This window comes from Xiphophorus hellerii, chromosome 2 (genome assembly GCF_003331165.1).
Source record: "Xiphophorus hellerii strain 12219 chromosome 2, Xiphophorus_hellerii-4.1, whole genome shotgun sequence".
Classification (NCBI taxonomy): Eukaryota; Metazoa; Chordata; class Actinopteri; order Cyprinodontiformes; family Poeciliidae; genus Xiphophorus; species Xiphophorus hellerii.
The window spans coordinates 2,283,564-2,306,016 of record NC_045673.1 but is presented as its reverse complement, the minus strand read 5'-3'; the positions used below and the strand labels follow the sequence as shown (position 1 = coordinate 2,306,016).

The window sequence follows — 22,453 nt, the reverse complement described above, 5'->3', positions numbered from 1 at the left end:
TGTGATGTAAAAATGTATCACATTTGTAACAAAACCCCACAGGTAACTGAAGGTACAGATAAAAATAGCAGAATTTTAAATTACTGTTGGATAAAAGATTGCTTCTATTTTTGTTGCCTCTTTTTGTTGTTTTTGTTTAATTTAACGAATTATTTAAAATTTTAAAATATTGTCCCTGTGTTGTACTATGCTCACATAGTACAAATGTGATTAAAACCTGAATTTGACGTTATTTTATAATAATATAATATTATGCAAAACCCTGAACTTCTATCACATGTCTTCAGTCAGAGGCTTCTTCAACTTGGCTGTAATACAGGCTGCTACAGGAGAGCCTTTCTGCCAACAGCATTCACCTATAAAGTATTATTACATTTAAATTTGAATTTAACTTTTAAGTAATTGGATTAAACCTGTCTATGTTATATTGCAGATTGTATTGATTTAATTATGCATTTCTTCAGAATTTAAGTTATTTTTCTTGTAGAAAGCCTTGAGATTACATTTATTGTGAATTATAATTAATAACAGTAAGATTAATTAAGCCATACATGAACTTCGATTAATAAATTTTATTCTAACATTGATCTTTAAATTTAAAGCAGAGGATTTTCACTACTTTTTTTTTTTTTTTTTAATCTAATGTCCCATTTGAGGCTCGGACGGTGATGCCTCCCCTCCGCCTGCATCGATTTGCTCGACATTCGACTCTCTCCCTGCCCACCAAACTCGCTGCGCTCCGATCACTGCTGCAACTTTTGCAGAGACTCCTCACTCCACAGACATGTCGCACAATAGCTGAAGTAAACCTGTCATCGCGGCTCTCCATTCGGGCCAAATTACGCCGCAGGTGAGGATCTACGGACGCGCAGCCCGGTCGCTCCTTGGCCGCTTTCCTCGCATCGGACCCCGGCTTTTTTTTTCTTTCTTTCTTTCTTTTTTTTTCTTTAAACCGGCCTGGATATGAATTATGAGCATTTTCTCCACTAATGAACCGGGCCAGTGATGCAGGAGACCGCGGCGACCCTCTCATCAGTGTTTCAAGATGGCAGATTTTTATTGAGTTCTGATCAGAAAGCTCGCTTTATTCTTTGCCATGAATAACAGGAATCCTTGCACCGATGGCCCCTGTATACGAAGGTAAGGGCTTTTCCCCTGTGGAAATGTGCTGTTTTTATTCTGTGCGGCTGGAGCCCGTCGGTAGTGACACAATTGAATTGCAGCTCAGAGGGAGGAAAAAAAATCACACAATTCTGCTAAAACATCTCATCATTCATCATATTTATCACATTTTTCAAACCTAACCCAAATAGGTTGATGGAACCAAACAGTTTAGTGCCTTAGAGCTGAACGGGAGGCTGGCTGCTCAGTCAGATTGTGGTCAAATCGCGCTGATGAGGCACCAAATCGCCCAGAACAAGCAAAAAATACAACAAACTGTCTGTGAAAAACGATGTTCGGTCCTCATGTTGCTTCCTGGTGGGAATTATATCCCAGCTGTAAGGGAAGGAGAGCGGGTCTGAGACCGATCGGTCCCGGTCGCGTCTGTTTTCAGTCCCAGCGTTACTCCTGCATCAAATTATATCGCAACAAATGCAAAAAATCTGCACGACTTTTCTAGGTTTTTTAGGATGCAATGTTTCATGAATGCATGTATCTATTTGTTTAAAATGAATCTTTAACGGAAGGTGTCGATATGGCTGCAGCATTGTGGCTGTAACTAATGCGTTTGAGTCGCTGAATTAGATGCTGTCATGGGGAAGATTTTTTATGCGTTTGGGCAAAATCACACATTTACGCAGCATCTGTTTCGATAAGAATGATGTATTTTTTAAAAAGTGGGTGATAATTAAAGCAATGCAGTGCAGATTGTTTCGTGCACGAATGAGTCCAGCTGCAAGACATGAAACTGCATGACCAAACAGGATATAATGTGCACATTCCGAAGTCTGTACAGTGTTTCATTTAGTTTAAGCTTTCTGTTCAGAAGTCTTTATTGATGCTCTCTTTGCAGAAAATATTGGTTGTATAAGGAAACTGAGTTATACGTGCTGATGCAAACTGAAGAGTAGTACATGCAAATAATGAGGCTTGATGCTTCCCATATTTATTTTGGAGCAGCCTCATGTTTAATTTGTGTTTACTCTATAGTCCCTCTGCTGGTGTTAAAGGGAAGCCCGACCTTCCCTATTCATGAATACCATTAGGGAAGAGAGGAACTCAGCAGCAGTTCTTTAATACATATTAAATTGTCCCAACAGAATGAAGATTCACGACTGAAAGTGAATCCTTGCAGGTATATTTATGGTATATGAAATGGAGCTATATAAAACAGAGGTTGGGACTCTTTCTTTAGTGGTGTTATGTCCCCGCAGTAATTTTGTAGTGATTTTTCATTAGGGGTGTCGAAGCTTGAGGCAAACCTCTGCTGGTGCTTCGACATGAAAAGGAAAGTTGAAATGAGACTCCTATGCAAAAAGGTAATTAGTGTAAATTACATTCCCCGATTTCTCCCTTCACCACGGAGAGGAGGAGACGGGAAGAGAAAGAGGCAGCAGGGGGAATTAATTACCCTGCCTGTCCTCCTCGGCATTAGAGAGGGCTGTTACGGAGAGCAGCCATGGAAATGACCAAAGTCTCCGGTGGAAAATAGGTTTGAGGATGGGCGGGGGGTTCACATAAAATGGGACCGACTATTATAGCAATTACTCACCCTGGACTACAGGTTAACTAATAACTCAAATCTATATGATTAACTGCTTCCTTTGATTGTTTAAAACTGGTTGAGAAGCAAAAATATTCATACAATTAGCGTGGCTACAGTTTTCCTACTGGATTCTCATCTGGGATTTCCCCCATTGAGCTCGATTTCTTCGTTAGAATTTCAACAGAGCCAATCAGCGAACAGCAGGAGAAGTTGCGAACGATGACGTCGATGTTCTGCGCAATGGCTTGAAAACTGAAATTTGAAAAAGTGGAAGAAAAATGATAATTTTTCTTAAAAAACATAGAAGCATCCCTCCACCACCATGCGGCCAATCTATCTATTTTTGGAGGATTCTCTCAGCAATGACTTTCTTGTCACTCTTCTGTAATTGTAAAGATTGGTGAAATGCACAACTAGTTGTTGTCATGGTAACGGACCATCCCACCTGAGCTGTTGATCTCTGCAGCTCTTCAAAAGTTAGCTTGGACAAGACAATTCATACTACTTTACATTATGAAAACATCACACTGTTACCAGTTATGAAACCAGTCACAAATTAATGTTTGAGTTTCTCTACATCTTGCTGAGACATTAGTACTTTAAACCTGAAAATGTTCTTCAGGTGATAGAAGGCCGACTTTGTAACTGTCTTTTTGTGCCTCTGAAGGTTCAGGTCCGAGTCTGTCACTACATCAGATTCCTGTTATAACTGAAGCCTGTCAGTTTTGGGTTTGCCATACCATTTTATCCTCTGAATGACGCATCAAGGGGATTGAAAACATTTGCGACGCAAACATCAGATCAGCCGTATTTTCATGAAAAGCTTGAAAGCATTCATAGTTTGCGCTCGGTTGGGTTTGTATTCTTGGCTGGACTTTTTGGTGACGTGTTTGTGTTCGGTTCCCCCGGCTGCGACAGACGGCCGTGAGGCAGACCTGCTGGCAGGAAGGGGAGGCTCGCAGTGCGATCACCCTGGGATCAAACCGACGCCTTGATGGATGTCTGATGCGTGGAGTGGGTCCAGCAGCCTCCAGCTGTGGAGAAGCTAATATTCAGACACAAACCCAGTCCGCTCGCCCAGCCGCCCTTCTGCTTGGCCAGATATGAGTGTTGTTGTGTTCTCATGCATGCATGGGCATATGTCTCTATCTGTCTGAGTCCCTATACAAGCAACGTCTGCAGGAGGATTAGACAGCTGCAGAACTGGGCAGCATTTGCAGATCTGCCTCTCACTATTCCAGAGTGGCTTCATTCATTCCCACCTGGTAAAAAACCAGGCGGCGAATGAGTCAGGAGCCGCCGCTGATGGTGGTGACGGGCCGCGCAGCATCACAGGCAGCTTAATGATTTATCCATCCACACAGCCATTATGTGTTAATGCAACTTCAAATTAGCTCGTGGTTTCCGAGAACAGAGAACGCGCTGCGCTCTGGTTCGGAGAGTCGACCCGAAGCAGCAACTTTTCCCAGACTCTTTCCTTCATGCTTGTTTTGAGCAGTGTGATTGATATCTTCCTTGCTGACTCCAAGGCTGCAGCCTTTTTAGCTTTGATTAGAATTGCAGGAAAAAAACCCTGGGGGCCGTGTGGGGCCACAGCGAGGCCACACCCCGAGGCAGAGGCAGGGAATGCATTGGAGGGTCTCTCTTCCTGATTGTTATGACAAGCAGGGTGGTGTGTTTAGCTCTTCAGTGTCCACACTAAGGAAATACACACACATGGGGGAGGATAACTCAACGGTTAATATGAGATGGGCTGATAGATACACCAGGCAGGAAACATTGCAGGTTCAAATGAGAGCGTTTATCTCTTTCCTGTTAAACTTGCACTTTGTGTAACATCAATGTTAGAGATTATTTGCATTTGGATTGCTATAAAAACTGTTTTAATATCAGTTTTAATATTGAAGACGAATTACTAGTTTCACTAACAGATTATTTCACTTGCAACATGGGAAAATGTCTCATTATAACTAAAACATCTGCCAGTGGAACTACTATTTATTTTATTTTATTTTATTATTTACTGAAAACAAGCTCCTATATCTTGCTGAAAAGTTACTTCAAAGTTAGTTTTGTCTTATTTCAAGTCTACTATAAACTAGTTATAGTTGCAGTGTACTGAAGGAAAAAAAGCAATCAAAACCAAACTAGAGATTAATTATTTGTATTCAGCCAAATTTGAGACAAGTGCTGAAATTTTATTTAAATCATGCTGTAGCATCTAATGATGATGATAAACTTTATGAAAAAGCAATAGCTCAAACATAAATGTCACCATTTGTTGCTCTGTACCAGATTATAGCATAAACTAATTCCCAGCTACAGGTTACAGCATAGATATTCACACAAAACAGAAAAAACCTGAGCACAACAGGCAACAGGTTACTTCCTGCTCTCTCTCTCTTTCTCTCTCTCTCATACAGTTAATATATCTGATCAGTTTTTAACACGAAAGCTTCAGCTCCTCACATCAACAATCATTTTCTGCTTAAAAACAATAAAGATTGGGGAAAACGAAAACAGCTCAAGATTAAACTGGATATAAAAGGAAATGTTACGTCACTAGTTAGATATCATTTTGGATATTTAAAATAAATCAATAATTATTGAATCACTTGTATTGTGATGTGTTTTCCAGCCGTATTGCCCACTTGGTTGTTAGAGAAGCTAAACTGAATAAGTGTGGTCGGTTAAATCATCATAAGGGGCGTTCTGCGTTCTGAAACGACTCACAGGTGTGATTTGAGGATTCTGGAAGCAGATGAGTGTTATTCGGGTGTTATTCAGGTGTTATTCGGGGGTTATTGCTCAAAGCTTTATCCAGATCTAAAATGACAGGTTAAAGGTCAGTCCAGCATTTTTGAGCAAAGCGGCTCAGGTTTGGGGTCCGGATCATGTCCTCAGTTTTTCTTTAAAGGAAAAACACATTTTAGTTGCAACTTTAAAATGTTCATGGGAAGACCATCAGCTGCTGACATTAGTTTTTTTTTTTTATCAAAGTGGGGATGAGAGAGAAGGAGCCTCAAACCCGTCAGCTGCTTTGACGAAGCCTTTCCGTGTTGCTTGTCACACGTGTGCGACGTTCCTTTTCTTCCCCCTGCCGTTTTGTTTTGTTTCAGAACAGCTGCTTCTGATTCCGACTCTTAAATTTAGAATCTGTGTGGGATCTCTAATTTGCTTTGAGTTGGAAAAATAAAAGTATAAACATGGTTTTCTAAAATGCTTGCTTGAAATAAAACTTTCTTTTGAAGGGAACCTATTATTTAAAACTCACATTTTGCACATTTTTGTTCTTCTATTTGGGTCTAAAGGCAGCTCTAAAAACAAGCCAAGCATGAACTTGTTGCTGTTTTCCGGCAATAAGTTTTTTGGTAACTGGTAAAGGAAACGTTTTAAAAACCTCCAGGATGTAAGACCATAAATCAACAGGCACTGCCCGTTACCTAGCAACCCAAGCTGATCTCCAGCATGTTTGGTCAGCTGGTTTTATCTGCATGTGCTGTACAATGGTGCCGGAAAAAACAGGTGTTTTCTTTATGGTGTACCATTCAGTAACAACCTGCTGAATTCTTGTTGGTTGTGCAGGAGACTCAACTTCTGCTTTTCTAAGATGTATGGTTGTGTACTTGCGCAACTGTTTGAAGTCATTTTCATGTGGGGGGGGGGGCGTGGCCTTCAGCAGCTTATTTGGATTTAATGTGACAAGACTTCCTAAACACCTCATTTTGAAATCTCATCATCTAAGAATGATTTTGTGCAGAGCCTGTAATGAACATATTTTGTGTAGCCTATAGATCTATCCTAACCTGTTAAAGGAAGTATAATAGCTCACCTTATCAGCTAACATAGCTGGTTATTGACTGAAACTTTAAGAAGTTAGAGCTGTCCTGCCTCTGCAGTGAGCGCAGATAGCTCTTACTGTTTGTTGGAACGCTGTGTAGAGAGCCTCTGTACCTTATGACAGATCCTTTGCTTTGATCTAGCATGAGAGCGACGGTTCAAACAAAGGTTCACATTTTACCACTTCTCCTCACAGCGCAGGCTGAATGAGGCCCTTTGTTAACTTCCCCGTTAGGCGGTAATTACACAGGGATTCCTCCTGCATATAGACCCTGTGCTTCATACACCCAGGCTCATTTTTCATGCATGTGAACTATATTGCACACTGAAGATTGAAAACGATCAGCATTTTGCCCGTTTCTCCTCCCAACCCCCCATATCCACCTCTTATCTCGTCTCCCATCCCGTCTGTTGATAAGCCGAGAGGCCATTGGCCGGCACACATGGAGCCCATGTGACACTTCAGCAACAGCCCGACGGCCAGATTGGAAGCCCCCATGCACGTTTCGGTGTGTGTGTGTGTGTGTGTGTGGGTGTGTGTGTGTGTGTTAAGATGAGGTCTGGCTACTGTAGCGTTATTGTTCTCTCTAATCAAGACCCCCACTCCCAGACCCTCCAGGATGGTCATTTCCTCCCCCGTCCCAAACCAAACCACCAGCCAGTTTTCAGTGCATGGTGTCCCAGATCGTAATCCCATTATTGGTGGTTTTGTCCCGTCACTCCAGTCCGTTTGACGTTCCTGTCTCTGCAACAGAGTTTTGCCTTTCAGCTCGGCACAGTGCAGATTTTCACTTCTGATATTTTCTTCATGATGCAACCTCAAACTTTTTCTGATGGAGCATCTAAAGTAGTGCATAATTATGAAGAGGACAGAAATAATTTTTGGTTTTCATGTTTTAGCAAAATCTGAAAAGTGTGGTGTGCATTATTTCACTCACCTGTAAGTCCAACTTCACACATCTTATTTAGGGCTGCAACTAACAATTATATCAGTAATAGATTATTCTGTTAATTATCCAATTATTAATTGGATAATTTTATCCAATTAATTGACTAATTGGTTAAAACATTGGCACATTCTGCAGATTTCTCATTTAGCTGCTTAGGTATATTTTGTACAATATTTGAAATACTACAATTAATTTCAATTCCATTTTTAAATACGAAAATTAACATTTTGTGGCCTAAAATGCAAAAACAGCTTTCCTTTAGTGAACTATCAAAGGATGCTAATACAACTAAAAATACTGTTAGCATCAACATGTGAAAAGCTCATTCCTTTCTGAATACAGTGTAAGGCTGATCTGTTGATTATTTTTTTATTAACCAATTAATAATTGGACAGCAAAACGTGCTTAATAGATCATTTTCTAACAGAATTTGAATCAGGTGAAGCTAAAACTGCCTCTTGAGGAGTTTTTAGTAGAACAGATTTACAGACAGAGCAAAATGTATACATTCTTTGTATAGTTTTGACTTAATTATCGTGCTAGATAATCTGCTTTTTCAGCCAATGCCTGTGTATTCCTAACAATTAATCAGTTACAAATTTAGATGACGATTATTTCAATCATGATTAATATAATTAATCATTGCAGCCCATTTTTCTCATTCATTTTTTGAGAAACAGCTCAGGCTGAGTGATATTCACCTACATCGTGCTCGCTGTAAGTACATAAAAAAGGCAGAACAAAAAATTAAAGTTTTTTCCTTCTTCCAAATATCCAGACAGTGTGTTTACAAAAGAGGAAGACCAGGCTGAATCTGCTGATCTGTGACTGTTTTATGTTCATCAGAAAGAGGTAATAATCTGAACAGATTGTGTCCAGGATGTGTGGGGTCTGCAGGAATGTCAGCTGCCCTTTTCCTGACTCTAAACTTGTACAGGTAGGCAGGACAATAAAATCAATACAATCTCAGAAATTATTGCAATAAACAACAATTTTGTTTATTGCAATAATCATTTATAGGGTAAAATACATGTGCATGCCACACTTTTAAGAATCCAGGGAAATATGCTGATTTGTGTTGCTTTATCACATAAATTCCAGTAAAAAAAAAAGTTTGAAATTTTCTGTGGTAACATGACAAAATGTCGAAAAATTCCATAAAGATGCATTTACAGGCAACAGATCCTCACCATTACATGAAGTTAAAAAATGGCTAACAATTTTTAATCAAGCCATTTATAACCTGTGAGTTTTTTCCCGGTAGTCGGGTGTTTGCAGACAGATATTAAAGCGGAGAGGAACTGAATAACCCGGTGAGATTATGAGGCTGAGGTTGGTGTTTCTAACTTTTAATCTTCCATGTTCCCCGACAAACACACCTCTGAACTTTACCTCCCCCCCGCTCCATCCTGGTCATGGAGGAGAAGTGGAGCGATGGGCGTCTGCTGGCGGCCCCTTCACAGATGGCTGCAGGTACAGCGTTACGCTTGGCCGATAACCAAAGGACTTCAAAGCTCAGACAAGCTCTGAAGCCCATTTCTGTCCAGACCCAGGAGGCAGAAAGAGCAAAAGACGAGAAGCGGCGCAGTCAAAAGAGTCAACAGGCGTGGAATTGAGCAGCTTTCGGCTTTTTCCGTCCCGTTCTTTATGCCTTATAGTGGAGACACTCATTTTTCAAACTTTTATCATATAATTTAGAGATTGATATCCTATATAGGTGTTGCTGTTATAGCCGATAACAAATATTTGTTGGTATTATATTCAGTATTGCTTCTCTGCAGTTAAACACCTTACAATCCTGTGCTGCATCATTATCTCTGCTGCATATCCAAACAAACGTTCTGGTAGACGTGTATCCTGGAAGACAAAAAACTCTGAACTTTTGAGATGAATCTAAAACAAAAAAAAAAATTTACTCTGAAAAGTCAAAACTGTGCTAGAAAAATCTGAAATATTGAGATTGATCTTAAAAATGTTTTAGAAAAGTTAAGAAAATGTTTAAGTTTGAAAAATTTAAAAATTGCTAGAAAAAAACTCAGAAATGTTGAGATTGATTTCAGAAAATGTCTAGAAAAAAGATAAACATTGGTGAGTCAAAACGTTTTAACTTTTAGAAATTATTCTCCTGTAAAATTTCTGAGTTTTTTTCTAGAAAATCTTTGAGTTTTTTGGTGGAAATTTACTCCTCCTTTTTTTCTACCTACACTGGACCTAATACACCGACGTAGAATTTAGCTTAAAAGATTCATAAAACAAATTATTTCTCTCGTGCTTTTTGTCCAAAATATACAATAAATTTAACGTTTACAGGAAAAGAGTAGAACAGTAATGGGTCTTTTTACTCGGCTGAAGTTTGTTTTGGCCCAGATGAAGGAAGGAGAAACCACCTTTTAGATCCAGGCGTCACTTCAAAGCGCCGCGCCGGTTTTGATCCGAGCCCGGCTCTCAGCCTGACGGACGCAGACGCAGAGGGAAAATGGCAGCGAGATGAGAAATGACAAAGCTGGGAAGAGGAGGGCAGAAACAGAAGAAGGGAGGCATTGGAGCCGGGGTCGAGAGATGAATACCTTCATCTGGGGGCCCATTAGCCCCCAGCGGCGCAGTCAGAGGTCAGGGGGCATGGAGGTTGGGGTTGGAGGCGGTTGTCATGGTGTTGGCAGAGACGTTTGGGGGTTGAGGTTCTCTTACCTTTTCTAGCTCAACCTGTACCTTCTCCTACCGTTTGCGTTAGCTAAGCTAGCTTTAGAAACAGCCAGAATGTCACTTTATCTGCAGAACAGAGTAAACGAGGTCAGCTGTGTTTGCTTCTCTGGGTTTCAGTGAGGAGAAGAGAACAGGTGAATGTTTCTGCTCTCCGATGCCTTCCTTCAGTGTTGGTCTCTCAAGCAGATTAATATTGTCTATATTCTGCCGATGTCGAAAAAACACAATTTCACAATTGCAGTGATTCCATTAGACAATAAATAAAATGAAAATAAGCTTGTTCATGCAATAAGTCATAAAAAACACGGCAGTGAAGGATGTAAACATTTTCAAATTTGCATGACTTTTGAATTGCAGTTGGAGGCCGTGGAAAATTAGTCCAAAGTGCCACAAATGGCCCTCGGGCCACACGTTGGACACTTTTAGTTTAGTTTTTCATTCAGTAGATTCAGAAACTCTTTTTGCATCTTGAGTTAATGTGAATCCTGATTACTTGGTTGAAGCTAACGGTTTATGAAGAAGGTTTTTATGTTTTTTCTTTTAGCTATTTCTAGGGATCCACTGCATGTTTCAATGGGAGAGCTTTAAAATTTCAGCCTCCTTTGTTTCTTTTAGACAAGCTAACAGTCTTTATTATTTAAAGGACCTTTAAATAAAAATGTTACAACATTTTTTTTAGCTAATGTAAGCTGCCTCTCTAAATTTGGACTGAGATACATAATCATTTTATTGGAAAGTGTTAATTTAAAACTCCTTTGAAATTTTTGTTAATTTACATTAGCATACTTAATTTATGCATTAGCTTTTAGGTGAGGAACAGGTAGCAGACATTTATAAATGGAAGTGCAAAAAAAAGGCTCAGACATAAATAGGTAAATAAATGCTGCAGCTTTTTGAAGCTTATCTTTTCCTCTCAGTTTTACGTTCATAAAAATACGCTCATGCAGAACTTTCAGGCAGCAGAGGAGCTAATTTTATGGGTGAATATTCTCCATTTCCACATAAAGAATAACTGTTTAGCTTGTAAACAAATTCCCAATGGAAATATGAGGAAAGTTTAAAGATTTGTAACATAAAGTTTGAATTAAATATGATGAAGTTTGTTCTGTTTTAAGACAGTAGAAATCCATTTTGGCTGTCAGACATGCTGCTAGCTTCAGCCTCCATGCCCAGTTTAGCAGAATTTACTCTGAAGGAAGAAGCTTTTAGCAGAACTTCGCTCCAGAAATTCTGAACTGTCCCTTTAAGGATTTATTTTATTACTGACTCGCCCATGCGTCTCTTTTCCGTTTCAACACTTCTCAGCTCCCATAAGACTGTGACTTTAAAAACATCTCAGATCTTAGCAACAGATCTAAATTGGGAAATTCTCCAAGCAGAAAAAGAAAAGTTTATTATTATGTACATAATTACAGAACACAGCTCTCATTATTCAGTTGAAATTGTTCCTTATAGCAGTTGTTCAGATATGGTCGTGTGTGCATGGCAGATGGTCAGCGTAACCGCTCCCCTGCCTGTTTGTGCTGCTGTTGGGGACGGAGGACACTGTAAATATAATCAGCTAAATCCATGGTTTTCATGCTGATTCAGATGGAGGAGGCTGAGTTGGCCAGACTTATTTATTACCCATCAGCCATGTTTGAGACACAGTCAGCGGGATCACCGCACAAATGCCTTGCAAAATTGTGGAGTGTTTGTACATGGCAGTGATCTCACCCACCAGAGGAAATCTGAAGCCAGATTAAAACATTTTATTAAACATGAATATTAATGGATCACCTGCAGAATGAAAATGTTGAGGCGGAACAAAAGGTTTAGATTAGTCGTCTTCGTAGCCCTTCAGCTCCAAATTCACACTTTCCTGAGGAATATCACTCACTCTTACCGTCTGTGGACGCGTCGGCCATGATTGTTTCTGACCGGAGAAACGAGTGGATCACAACTTCTAGAAGAACAGGATCACTTCAAGACTGTTTATTTTTACAGTAGAGGAGCAATGGGATCGCTGTGTGAATGCAGCTGTGTTTTGATGATACAGGAAGTGATGTCATCGCCGTGCATGATCAATCCGCTGCCACTTAGCTCTGCTGCTGTTGGGGTTTCATTTGGGTGAGGTTGTGGTTTCTTTTAGTGGCAGCTTCAGATAGTTGCTGTGAATTAGGAAAGACACAAACACGTGTGTTATATCTGATTACAATAAATTTGTTAAGCCAAAATTATTCCACCTGTTTCTGTTTGATGCTGCAGCAGACTTTAATCCCCATATTTGGAAATTCACCAATTCTCTGTTTTCTTCATCTAAATTCTTTCTTCAGTTTTATTCTCAGATTCAGTTACTCCAGTTCACCAGAAAGAGGTTAAATTTCAGTGAAAATGGATTTGAATGTCTCATCAAACAGAAAGTTGTTTTTATTCAAAGCTTTGATTTATAAAAGGATTTTTCCTGAAGAGTTTATGAAAACTGAATCTTTTTTTATTCCAGACTTCAACTAGGCCACTCCAAACCCGGGTAGTTTTGGTCAATTTGTTTTGATTATTCAGTTTATTTGAGAAGATCTGAATTCATGGTTACAAAAATTACAGCAATTCAGCCCAGACCATCATACTACCACCACCTTGCTTCACTGAATTGCTGTGGTACATTTACAGCAGAGTTAGCAGAATACACAGCTTCCAAAAACGATCACAGAATTTTTCCCCAAAAGATCATCAAGACATCTTTATGCAAAACAGAAATCTATGCCTGGTTCAAGATTTTAAGAAAAAAATGATGCAAATACGTCTTCTGTTGTTTCTCTTGTGTAAATTTAAGCCTACTTCATGTTGTAAGAAAGGTTCTGCTTGAATGATTCTTGGTTCTACGGTTTTAGTAATAATCAGACCTCAGTGTGGCTTGAGAACTGAACTCGTATTTCCAGACAATTTGGTTAATAACCGTCAATGCCTGATTTAACAAAATGTTTAACCTTTTCCCACATTGGGCCAGGTTGGATGGATAACTAACATTTTTCCCCAAAATGAATTCATCTAACACATCTAAGATAAGATAATCCTTCATCATGACAGGAAGTGGACAGAACAAATGAAACAGAAATGAAAAATAACTGAATAAAAAACAGTGTAGAAAAAACACAGTTAGCTGGACATTGTCATCATTTAATCTCATTTTGTGTTTGCATGCGGTTTTGTCCTGAGCTGACTGACGTGCCATTATTTTGAAAACCTCAGCTGGCATCAAATAAGGTCATTGTTCAGATTACGACTAAAAACTCAACACAGTGGATTTATTACAGCTCCTCACTCGACCAGATCACTTCACCACCACTCAGCTTCCCTCCCTCCATTCTGCTGAGCCTCTTTTCTGTTTGTTTGGTTTTTTATTGTTGGGTTATTGTTTCTTATTTGTGGTTCTCGTGTTGATCTCAGTGCGGCGCGTTGAGTTCGGCCGTCGTTGTGAGTCCTAACGGCAACAGAAGGGTGTTTCTCTCTGCGTGTAAATGATAAGCAGTCTGGCTGCTTATCGTGTGTGTGCGTGTGTGTGTGTGTGTTTGCAGCGTAGTCAAAGCAGCACAGCTTGATGCATGCAGTGGATGTAATGCAGTCAGTTAACAGGTGGTTTATGGTTGTTCATGCTTTCTGCGCGGTTTCCACACGTTTCATACAAAGTTCCCTCCTGCTGCAAAACCAACAACTTTTTATTTTAACTCAGTTTATCTCAAGTGGCCACATGTTGGACGTCCCTGGATTATATTATGAAGTCTGCCTTTCAAAAAATATTAATCATCAGAATGGAAATTATCCGTCAATTTTAATTTATTATGCAGTTAATTGATTATTGTGACAGGGTTACAACACCTTCCTTTTTCAGTATGCATCATTGTGTTTGACTGAATAAACCACAAATATCTCATGTTATACTGGAATGACACATAAATAGGACCTTCAGGAAAACAGTTGCATGCCTGTTGCATTATTTCATCAATCAAATCAAAGCAGTTTTTATTTTTATACTGCCTATATTACATCAGTAGGCCTATATTTATTTATTTTTTTTATTGACCCATACAGCTGTTTATTCTCATTGCTGCTCATATGAACCTCATTTTGAAAGTTTGCTGCTCATTTTAACCGAGTGAGGAGGAAGTTTGTGGTGAAGCCCAGGGAAGCAGCAGCTGGTTAGGCTGACCTGGCAGCGTAAACACCGGCCATGTTTTTCCTCACTCCAGCCGTTTTATGGCCACATTTACGATGTGAATAGCACCATCCTTATCGACTGACAGTTGTCCGATGGTAGCTGCTCCTTTTTGCTTTTTTTTTTGCACCGGTGCAACACAAATGTTAGCTTTGAAACATCGGTGCTCAAATCAATATGAGAGAGTTAGTATTGCTTTTTTACATGCACGGATATTTCTGCACCTGCAGCTTGTGTGTTTCTGCCTTCGCATGTGGATCGTAGCAAACGCTGAGTAATTATGTTATCTCACAGCTAACACAGCAGCTTATATATTAGGTTGTTTGCTTCCAGGAATGGGGAGAGTTAGGGGAGTGTCACATTTACAGCTAACAGGAGCCGTCCTTAAACTCAAATTTACCACTCGGTTGCTTCTTTTTGCAAAAGAACGGACAGAAAGACGGATCCAAGTGGAGCAAAGAGCAGCAGCCTGCATGACAGTTTCTCACCAGCAATGCAATGTCTGATGCATTGCCCCATAAACAAGCAGTGATGAAAGAGCTAAAAAAGCAGCCAGATTGTCAATATTAGCCTCCAGAGAAGAGAGAGGAGGGAGTTTGCAGCGTGTAACTCCAGCTCCCTTCCAGAGGACAGACAAGGCTGAGCTGTTCATTATGGACAAAACGTTCCTCCTTAGAAACGACTTCAGTCTCCTTAAAGCGTTTTCTCTACCTGTGGAAATGCTTGATTTAACTGAGACACAAGATTTAGAGATAAAGTAGAAGCATTGTTGCTGTGTTTTGGAGGAACTTACTGGAAAGGGAGCTGAAAGGTGACATCCCATACTTTTCACCGCAAAAACAAAGAAAGACATTTTTTTCAAAATATGTTAATCATTTGGAAATGATTTTTGTTTCATTTTATGTTTGTGATGTGAGTTGGTGTTAAAATCCACTTAAAATACAAAAACCTTTTGCATAAATGGGCTGTGACATCACACAGTGATTTATTTAATTCAATTCAATTCAGCGTCTTTTGCAGCTTTAATTCTCAACAAGTTGTTTAACAAAAAAGTCAATTCAATCATACATACATTTTAGTTCATTAAGTTCAGTTTATTATTAAAATCATTGAGTCATTGACTGTACAGCCTCATATCGAGCATGCATGTTGCGACAGTGGAGAGAAAAAAATCCCCTTTTACAGGAAGAAACGTCCATCAGAACCAGAACCAGAACCTGGCTCATGACATGTAGCCATCCGCCACGAACGACCTGAGGTTTGAGAAGACAGAAATACAAACAGAAACTGAAGAAATGAACCAGGAGAACTTTCTACGTTCATGAAAAGTAAAATGTTAAGAGCAGGAGAGAGAGAACGACTAGTTAACGGCAGCATTATCTCAACCGATTCCCTCCTCCTGGAAGGAATGACAGCCAAACAGAACGCCAGACCGGGTGGAGCTTCATAAAGTTAAACGTTTAAATAATTCAAATTGGAGAGTAGGAGAAGAAGAAAGTGAGGAAAAGTGCCTTAGACTGAGGCAGAGCTAGAGAAACACGTTTTTGCTGAAGTTTTTATGGTTTCTGGATTTTATCTTGAAATCATTCACCTCAGCTGTTGCTTGGTTTATGTTTTGTGTTAATAAACAAACTTGCTTTATAATGTCCAGTTCTGTGGAAACACTGAATGATGACATGAGTCGACTTTGCCCCCCAAAAATTGTGTGTTAATCCTAATGTTGTCCTGAACAAAGCTCAAATAAACGAACAATTTGCTGTTTGTTCAGTGATACAAATCACACTTTTTTTGCCCGGAAGAATCTTTTCACAGATAGATATGTTTTGTGAGGCTATGATTGCTGGCATAGAGTTACCTAAAAAATAAACATTGCTTATTGTCACATTTGTCGTTATCACAATAGTACCACAAAATATTGTGATAAACTTCATTTTGCCCACAGCTACCCCGCCCACCAGCTCACATCTAACAGTAGTCACCCCACTGTTTCCAACTTAACAACTTTGTTGCTATATTTAGCGACTTTTCAGAAAAAAAATCAATATCAGTCACAATCAGAATATTCAGGTTTTTAAAGACTGTTGATCGACCAGCAAACTTCAGTCGGTGCAGCTCTAATTTCTCTACTTTCCATCTGTTCTGCTCTCTGTTCCCCCTTCTATCATCAGGGCTCGGCAACTATTAGGTCAGCTTCATTTAATTTTTTTATCTTTGCAACACCAGTTTAGCACATACAGTACAGACCAAAAGTTTGGACACACCTTCTAATTCAATGGGTTTTCTTTATTTTCATGACTATTTATAAGGCAAGAAATCCCACTTATTAACCTGACAGGGCAGGTTGACCTATGAAGTGAAAACCATTTCAGGTGACTACCTCTTGAAGCTCATCAAGAAAATGCAGAGTGTGTGCAAAGCAGTAATGACAGCAAAAGGTTGCTACTTTGAAGAAACTAGAATATAAGGGCTATTTTCAGTTGTTTTACACTTTTTTGTGTAGTGCATATTTCCACATGTTATTCATAGTTTTGATGCCTTCAGTGTGAATCTACAATGTCAATAGTCATGAAAATAAAGGAAACTCATTGAATTAAAAGGTGTGTCCAAACTTTTGGTCTGTACTGTACATATGGAGGAATTTTTTGCCATAGTCCAGAGACTATGTGTGAGTGCGAGGAGAAGTTTTGAGAAGACATGAAGTCTTTCAAAATAAATATGCAAACAAAAGTATTACATTTTGAGAACAAAAGACATTAAATCCTGCTTTCAGACTTCTTTCTGCTCTTGGATTATGGCACTAAAATTCCCCCATACATATTCTGCAAGTGTTAAAATCCTCACAGACCTACATTGTGCATCAGGTGAGATCTGGGTCGGTTCTCTTTAGGCTTTGCAGTGCAGAAAGCAAAGCGTGCATGAAAACAGGAGCAAAGGGTGAGATAATGCTTTGTCTAGACAGTCAGAGGTCATTTCATTACCCAACGTTTTGGACCAACCCCCCTTTTCCTCCAAAGCCTGATGACGCTCCGACGTCTACTAAGAGAGACGGGGTCATTAGCGTATTTCCTTTGGTGTCAGTAGCCATTAAGCCTGAAGAAGTTGTTTAAATATATCTAAGCCTGGAGACACTGAACAGACTGGAGTCTGGCGTCTCCCAGGTGATGGCTGATGTTCCTACATTCGATCTCTTCTGGTTGCCGACCGAACATTGAACAGTTCCTCCGGTGAAACAGTTATGCATCGTTCTGCTTCTTAAACTGTAAATTGCTCTGATCTTTGAGGCTATTTTGTTCATTTTTATGACTATTTTTGCTCACGTTGCATATTTAGTGGCGTCTGAAGCTGTCCTCAGTGCTTCTGTCAGGAACTTAATATAAACGAGTTTAATAAAAGACGGCAAATAGCAGCCGTCAGCGGCCATTCATGACCTCCCTCTACGTCTCCTTTCTCCTCCCCTCCCTCACCCTTACACTCCTCGCTGATCCTCCCCAAAAAGAAGATTAACCAACCCCTGACAGAGAAGTAATCTCTCTGAAAACATTGACTATTATCATTTCAACATGCTGCTTCTCAACGCAGCGAACTGCCTCTCTGGTATGCTTAATTGCAGTGTGTGGGACTCACAATGCTCCTTTAGGTATGCTAAATGGAAAGCCTTGGCTACTGAAGGCGTTCCAACATTGTAAAAGTGCAACAATGGATCTTTGGAGTTCAGAAATTCAAGCATAGATTTCAGGTCACACGGAGGGTTTGAGATCATAAATATGTTGGAATTGTAAGTTCAGTGAAGATGGATTCATGAGAACCGGAGGTCCGTTTCCAACAAACTATAATTGGTCCCATTGTTGCCTGTGAATGTTGTCATGAGATAACATTCCACCCATCTGACCTCTTACGGTTGGTTCATTTAATTACTTATCTCTGTTCTGCACCAGGCTTTCAAACTGCTGCTGATTCAGAAACCTTTAGCTTTTCTCTCAAAGCTGAATTTCCAATTCAGCCAAGATCTTTTTTTTTTATTGTGGGGGAAAATTTCAAATCGACTGACCAATGGCACCTCAACCAAAAACAAGTGGACAGAGGCTGCAGAACTCTATGGAGCTCCTTCACTGACAGACTGTTGCATACGATGTGCACAAAAAAGCATTTTAGGAGATCCTTCCTCTCAGTAGATGTAAAACTTTATAACCATAAATGTTCCCAGTAAGTGTTCACGTTCATTTCCACTGTTATTTTTAGTTTTACACATTTTAAAGTGTAACTCAATCAATCAAGTTTCTGTCAAGTTTATTTTTATAGTGCATTTCAGCAACAAGGCAGTTCAAAGTGCTTTATATCTTAACATCACACAAAAAATGCAAAGTTGTAGCCAGCAGTTGTCAAGTGGCATCATTACACATTATATTATCTTTCAAAAGCAATTCTAAGGAGGTGGGCCTTTAGTCTAGACTTAAAGGTACTCAGTGTTTCAGCTGTTTTGCAGTTTTCTGAGAGTTTGTTCTGTTTCTGGAAAATTTGGCGGTTAATGACTAACACCCAAATCAACTTTTTTATGCTGATAAACTGTCTCAATAAGTTATTTAGGATTCTGTCTTTTTTGTGTAAATTTTGACATTTTTGTGTAAATCTTTTCAATTCCTTCAATATTTTGCTTTATGGCTACAGGATAGCCATAAGGTGCCATAAAGCTATCCTGCAGCTTCGATGCGGAGCTGCAGTGTCCATGCTTCTGAGCTTCTGCCACTCAGCTCCTTCAGACTAGCTAGCTGCAATTAGCAAACACTCCTCGGAGCTGCTCAGTATGCGATCTTCTTCTCACTGCAACGCTGGTAAAAAGGTTGCTAAAGGGTTAGTAGAGGAGCCATGTTGTGATGATTTCCTGAAGGTGGAGTTTCAGAAAGAGCATGAATTTCTTAAAGAGACAGAGGTCCAATTTCAAGTCATTAAATTACAAAGTCAAATTTCTTTATTGTCATATTTGATATTTATAGCACTTTTATAATAACTGAAGGTAACATAGTTACTTGATTGTGCTATAAAATCAAACTATGTGCCTGCAAAATATGTAATACTGCTACTTCAAGAAATTCTTGATGGTTTTTATCAATACTTTCTGCCACAACCTGCTCTTTAAAGACATTTTTAATCTTGATGTGGCCTGAAATGAAAAAGAGTTTGACGCCTCTGCTGTACAGTATTTTTATTTGATTCTTTATTCTGTTTTCATATATTCTAATGTAAACCTACTTGCTTTGACTTGCTTTCTATTTCTGTTTAATATGACTCCGATCGGCCACAGTTCATTGCACCTGCATAGGTGAGCATCTCTTTGACCGCGGGTCAATGAGTGACCAGAGCTGAGCAGGAATTTGTGTGCAAAGATTGGCTAGCCTCATAAAACCAGAGCCATCCATAATCACCCTGGCAGTTTCCATACCGGCCGGCCGTCTCTCTGCGCCTGCGATTATCCTCCCGGCGCGCTCAGTCACACCGTTCTCTGACGCAAACCATCATTCAAATTATTTTTAGCGTTAAAGTCCAGGCGCAGGACTTGGTAATCCAAGGAGTGACATCTGGCCTTCAGGGCTTATGTGATTAGCAGAGAGCCTTGACCCTAATAGCCTTGCGGACGTTCTTCACTGCTTCTCTGGAGGAGTCAGACGGCGCTGCGCAGACGTGTCGATTTCACGGAAAGAACCGACAGAAAGCATGAAGAAGAAGGTCTAATTTAAAGCGCCCTCATTTATAAAACACCTTCTGTCCTTCAGACTTTTGACACCTGATGACCACTAATGACTGGAGTCAAACTGCAAAAATACAAAATCTTTTCAAATACTCTGGTGCAAATATCGTAGTAAATTTGATTCAGATTCACTTTATTTGTTAAATAAAATATAATTTATAATTCTATATTTTAAAGCTCACCAAAAAGCACATAATTTGAGTTCATCATTAAATTCATCCCACATTTTCACAACAGAAACACATCTAGACTTTACTTTTCTCTTTATCAAGTTCAAATATTAACAAACCTCATAAATTGTATTTATTCTGTCTTAACTTTAATAGTTTCTAAATTCCAGAAAGAAGATTCTTTCAAAGCTTTATGCATTATTTCTAATATTTTTGTTGCTAAATTTTAAATTACTACTTTGAATAGAACGTTTTTTAGTTGGTTCATGAGATCACTCTTCATTTATAAGTGTAATACCTTGTTTTTGTAACTTATCTAATATGTCATGTTGTTTTATTTGCATTTCCTCATATTTCTGAGCAAGATGACAAACAGGAGATAACCAAGAAGCCTTTTACATTTATTAAATATTTTATTTTCAGCGATATTCCTATGGTTTTTGCTATTTTATTTCTAATATATTCAATATGAGGGGTCCAATTATTGCTCTCTAAACAATTTCTTTTACACACTATCAGAAAAACGAACTTTCAAGTAACTTTTGAGCAAGATATACGGGCTTGTTTTAAGTTAATGCTTTCTTAATATTGATTTTAAAAACTACTAGTTCCACTGCCAGATTTTTTTTTACTCATAAGACTTTTTTCACATGTAAGTGGAACAAGAACTTTTTCGTCAATATTAAATAATTATTGACTTAAAACAAACTCCTATAACTTGCTGGAAAGTTACCTGTAAGTTAGTTTTGCACTAGAAAAATAGTTGGTGCAAATATATTTTTGCAGTGTGGGCCAAACTATAAATAAAAAATTCAAAATGCAGGAGGAAGAGAGGTCAGCAGTGGTAGAATAAAACAATTGAATCAAAGTGTAGAGGAGGGCAGCAGCTTCCTGCTCAATTAATCATCATCAACAGTGAAAAGGCTAAAAATGACTTCCTCAGGCGGCACAACGGAGCCCAACTATTACAACTGTTGTCCTGTTTTGGAAGAACTATGGCTGTTTAATTATTTGTGAAAACAAAAAAAGGTTCCCAGCAGCTAATTTCACCTCCAGAAAACAGAATTCGAAGGCTGCAGTATTTACTTGAGTATTGTGGGAACAGGGGAGAAACTCTTCATTTCAGGTCTCCATGTTGAAGCCTTGGATAATCATTTTTGTGTCGTAATAATCATTTCTGTGTTACAAAGGAATGTGTGTTTGCAGAAAACAGAGAGTGAGATAAAGGAAGGGACTATTTTGGGCAGCTGTTTGCTTGGAGAAGCTTTTGCTTATTCTGAGGCAACTCGTTCCCAGGAGTTCAGCCTCGCTGCTCGCTTCTGCTTTTGTTTTGTTGTTTTCAGGATCTCTTGCTTGTGCAGGAGTTCAGTGGCCCTTCTTCTTGTTTTTACAGTTTCTTTTTCCACCTCCTCTTAAGTGAGTAATTGTGTACCAATAATTGCCTCTGCAGGGTTGGGGAGGATCAGGAAAACACGATTCCTTCAAAGCTGCATTTGTCAAACCTGTTTTTTCTGGTTTTATTTTGTGTTGCTGAACTTCAGTGGAATGTCCAATAAAAAGCTGCTCTTGTAGTTTTCACAAGTCTGCAGATGGAAAGAAAGGGGAAAAGGCATTTCCTCTGCATGACCCGGTGGTTTGCATGAGCAATATGTAATCTAAATCTGCTCACTTCTTAAAGCTGCTGAACAATCTGAAGAACTTCCTGACTGAATATTGTGTTATTTCACTTACAAATACCAGTACTATATGAATCTTAGTAAGAGTTTCTTGTGAACACATTGTTGAAAAAATGCAAACTTTTTGTATTTTATTGACTGAAGAAAAATGGTGAATTATAAGGGAAATAATGCAAGGTTTGTTTTTTGTTTTTGTGCAAAAATCTGAAAAGTGTGGCAAGGGTGAACAGAAATGCTTGCCACACTTTTAAGATTGTATGCTAATAATTTGGTAAAAGTGATTTATCTCCTCTTTGTGTTGATAAATTAACATTTTAAAGAGGTTTAAATACTTTGAATGTCGAGTATTTTTATATGACTTTGGTGCATTGGAAGATTGAGTTAAATATATAAATATTTCTATACATAAAGTTTATTTGTATAGAACATTTCAACAACAAGGCAACTTAACATGCTTAACATCATAAAAACA

The 22,453-nt window shown here is 39.0% G+C and overlaps 1 protein-coding gene across 3 annotated transcripts in view; it reads left to right on the top strand.

Annotated features, from left to right (window-relative positions):
• The first annotated feature begins 717 nt into the window (after window positions 1–717).
• hipk2 (homeodomain interacting protein kinase 2) overlaps window positions 718–22,453 on the top strand; it is a 99,281-nt gene continuing 77,545 nt past the window's right edge. For 2 of the 3 annotated variants that reach the window (XM_032580353.1, XM_032580347.1), the window contains exon 1: window positions 718–1,140. In XM_032580353.1, the coding sequence (XP_032436244.1) occupies window positions 1,122–1,140 (19 nt within the window). In that variant the 5' untranslated portion in view covers window positions 718–1,121. The remainder of the gene's footprint in view (window positions 1,141–22,453) is intronic. The other variant, XM_032580337.1, reaches the window with a different exon arrangement.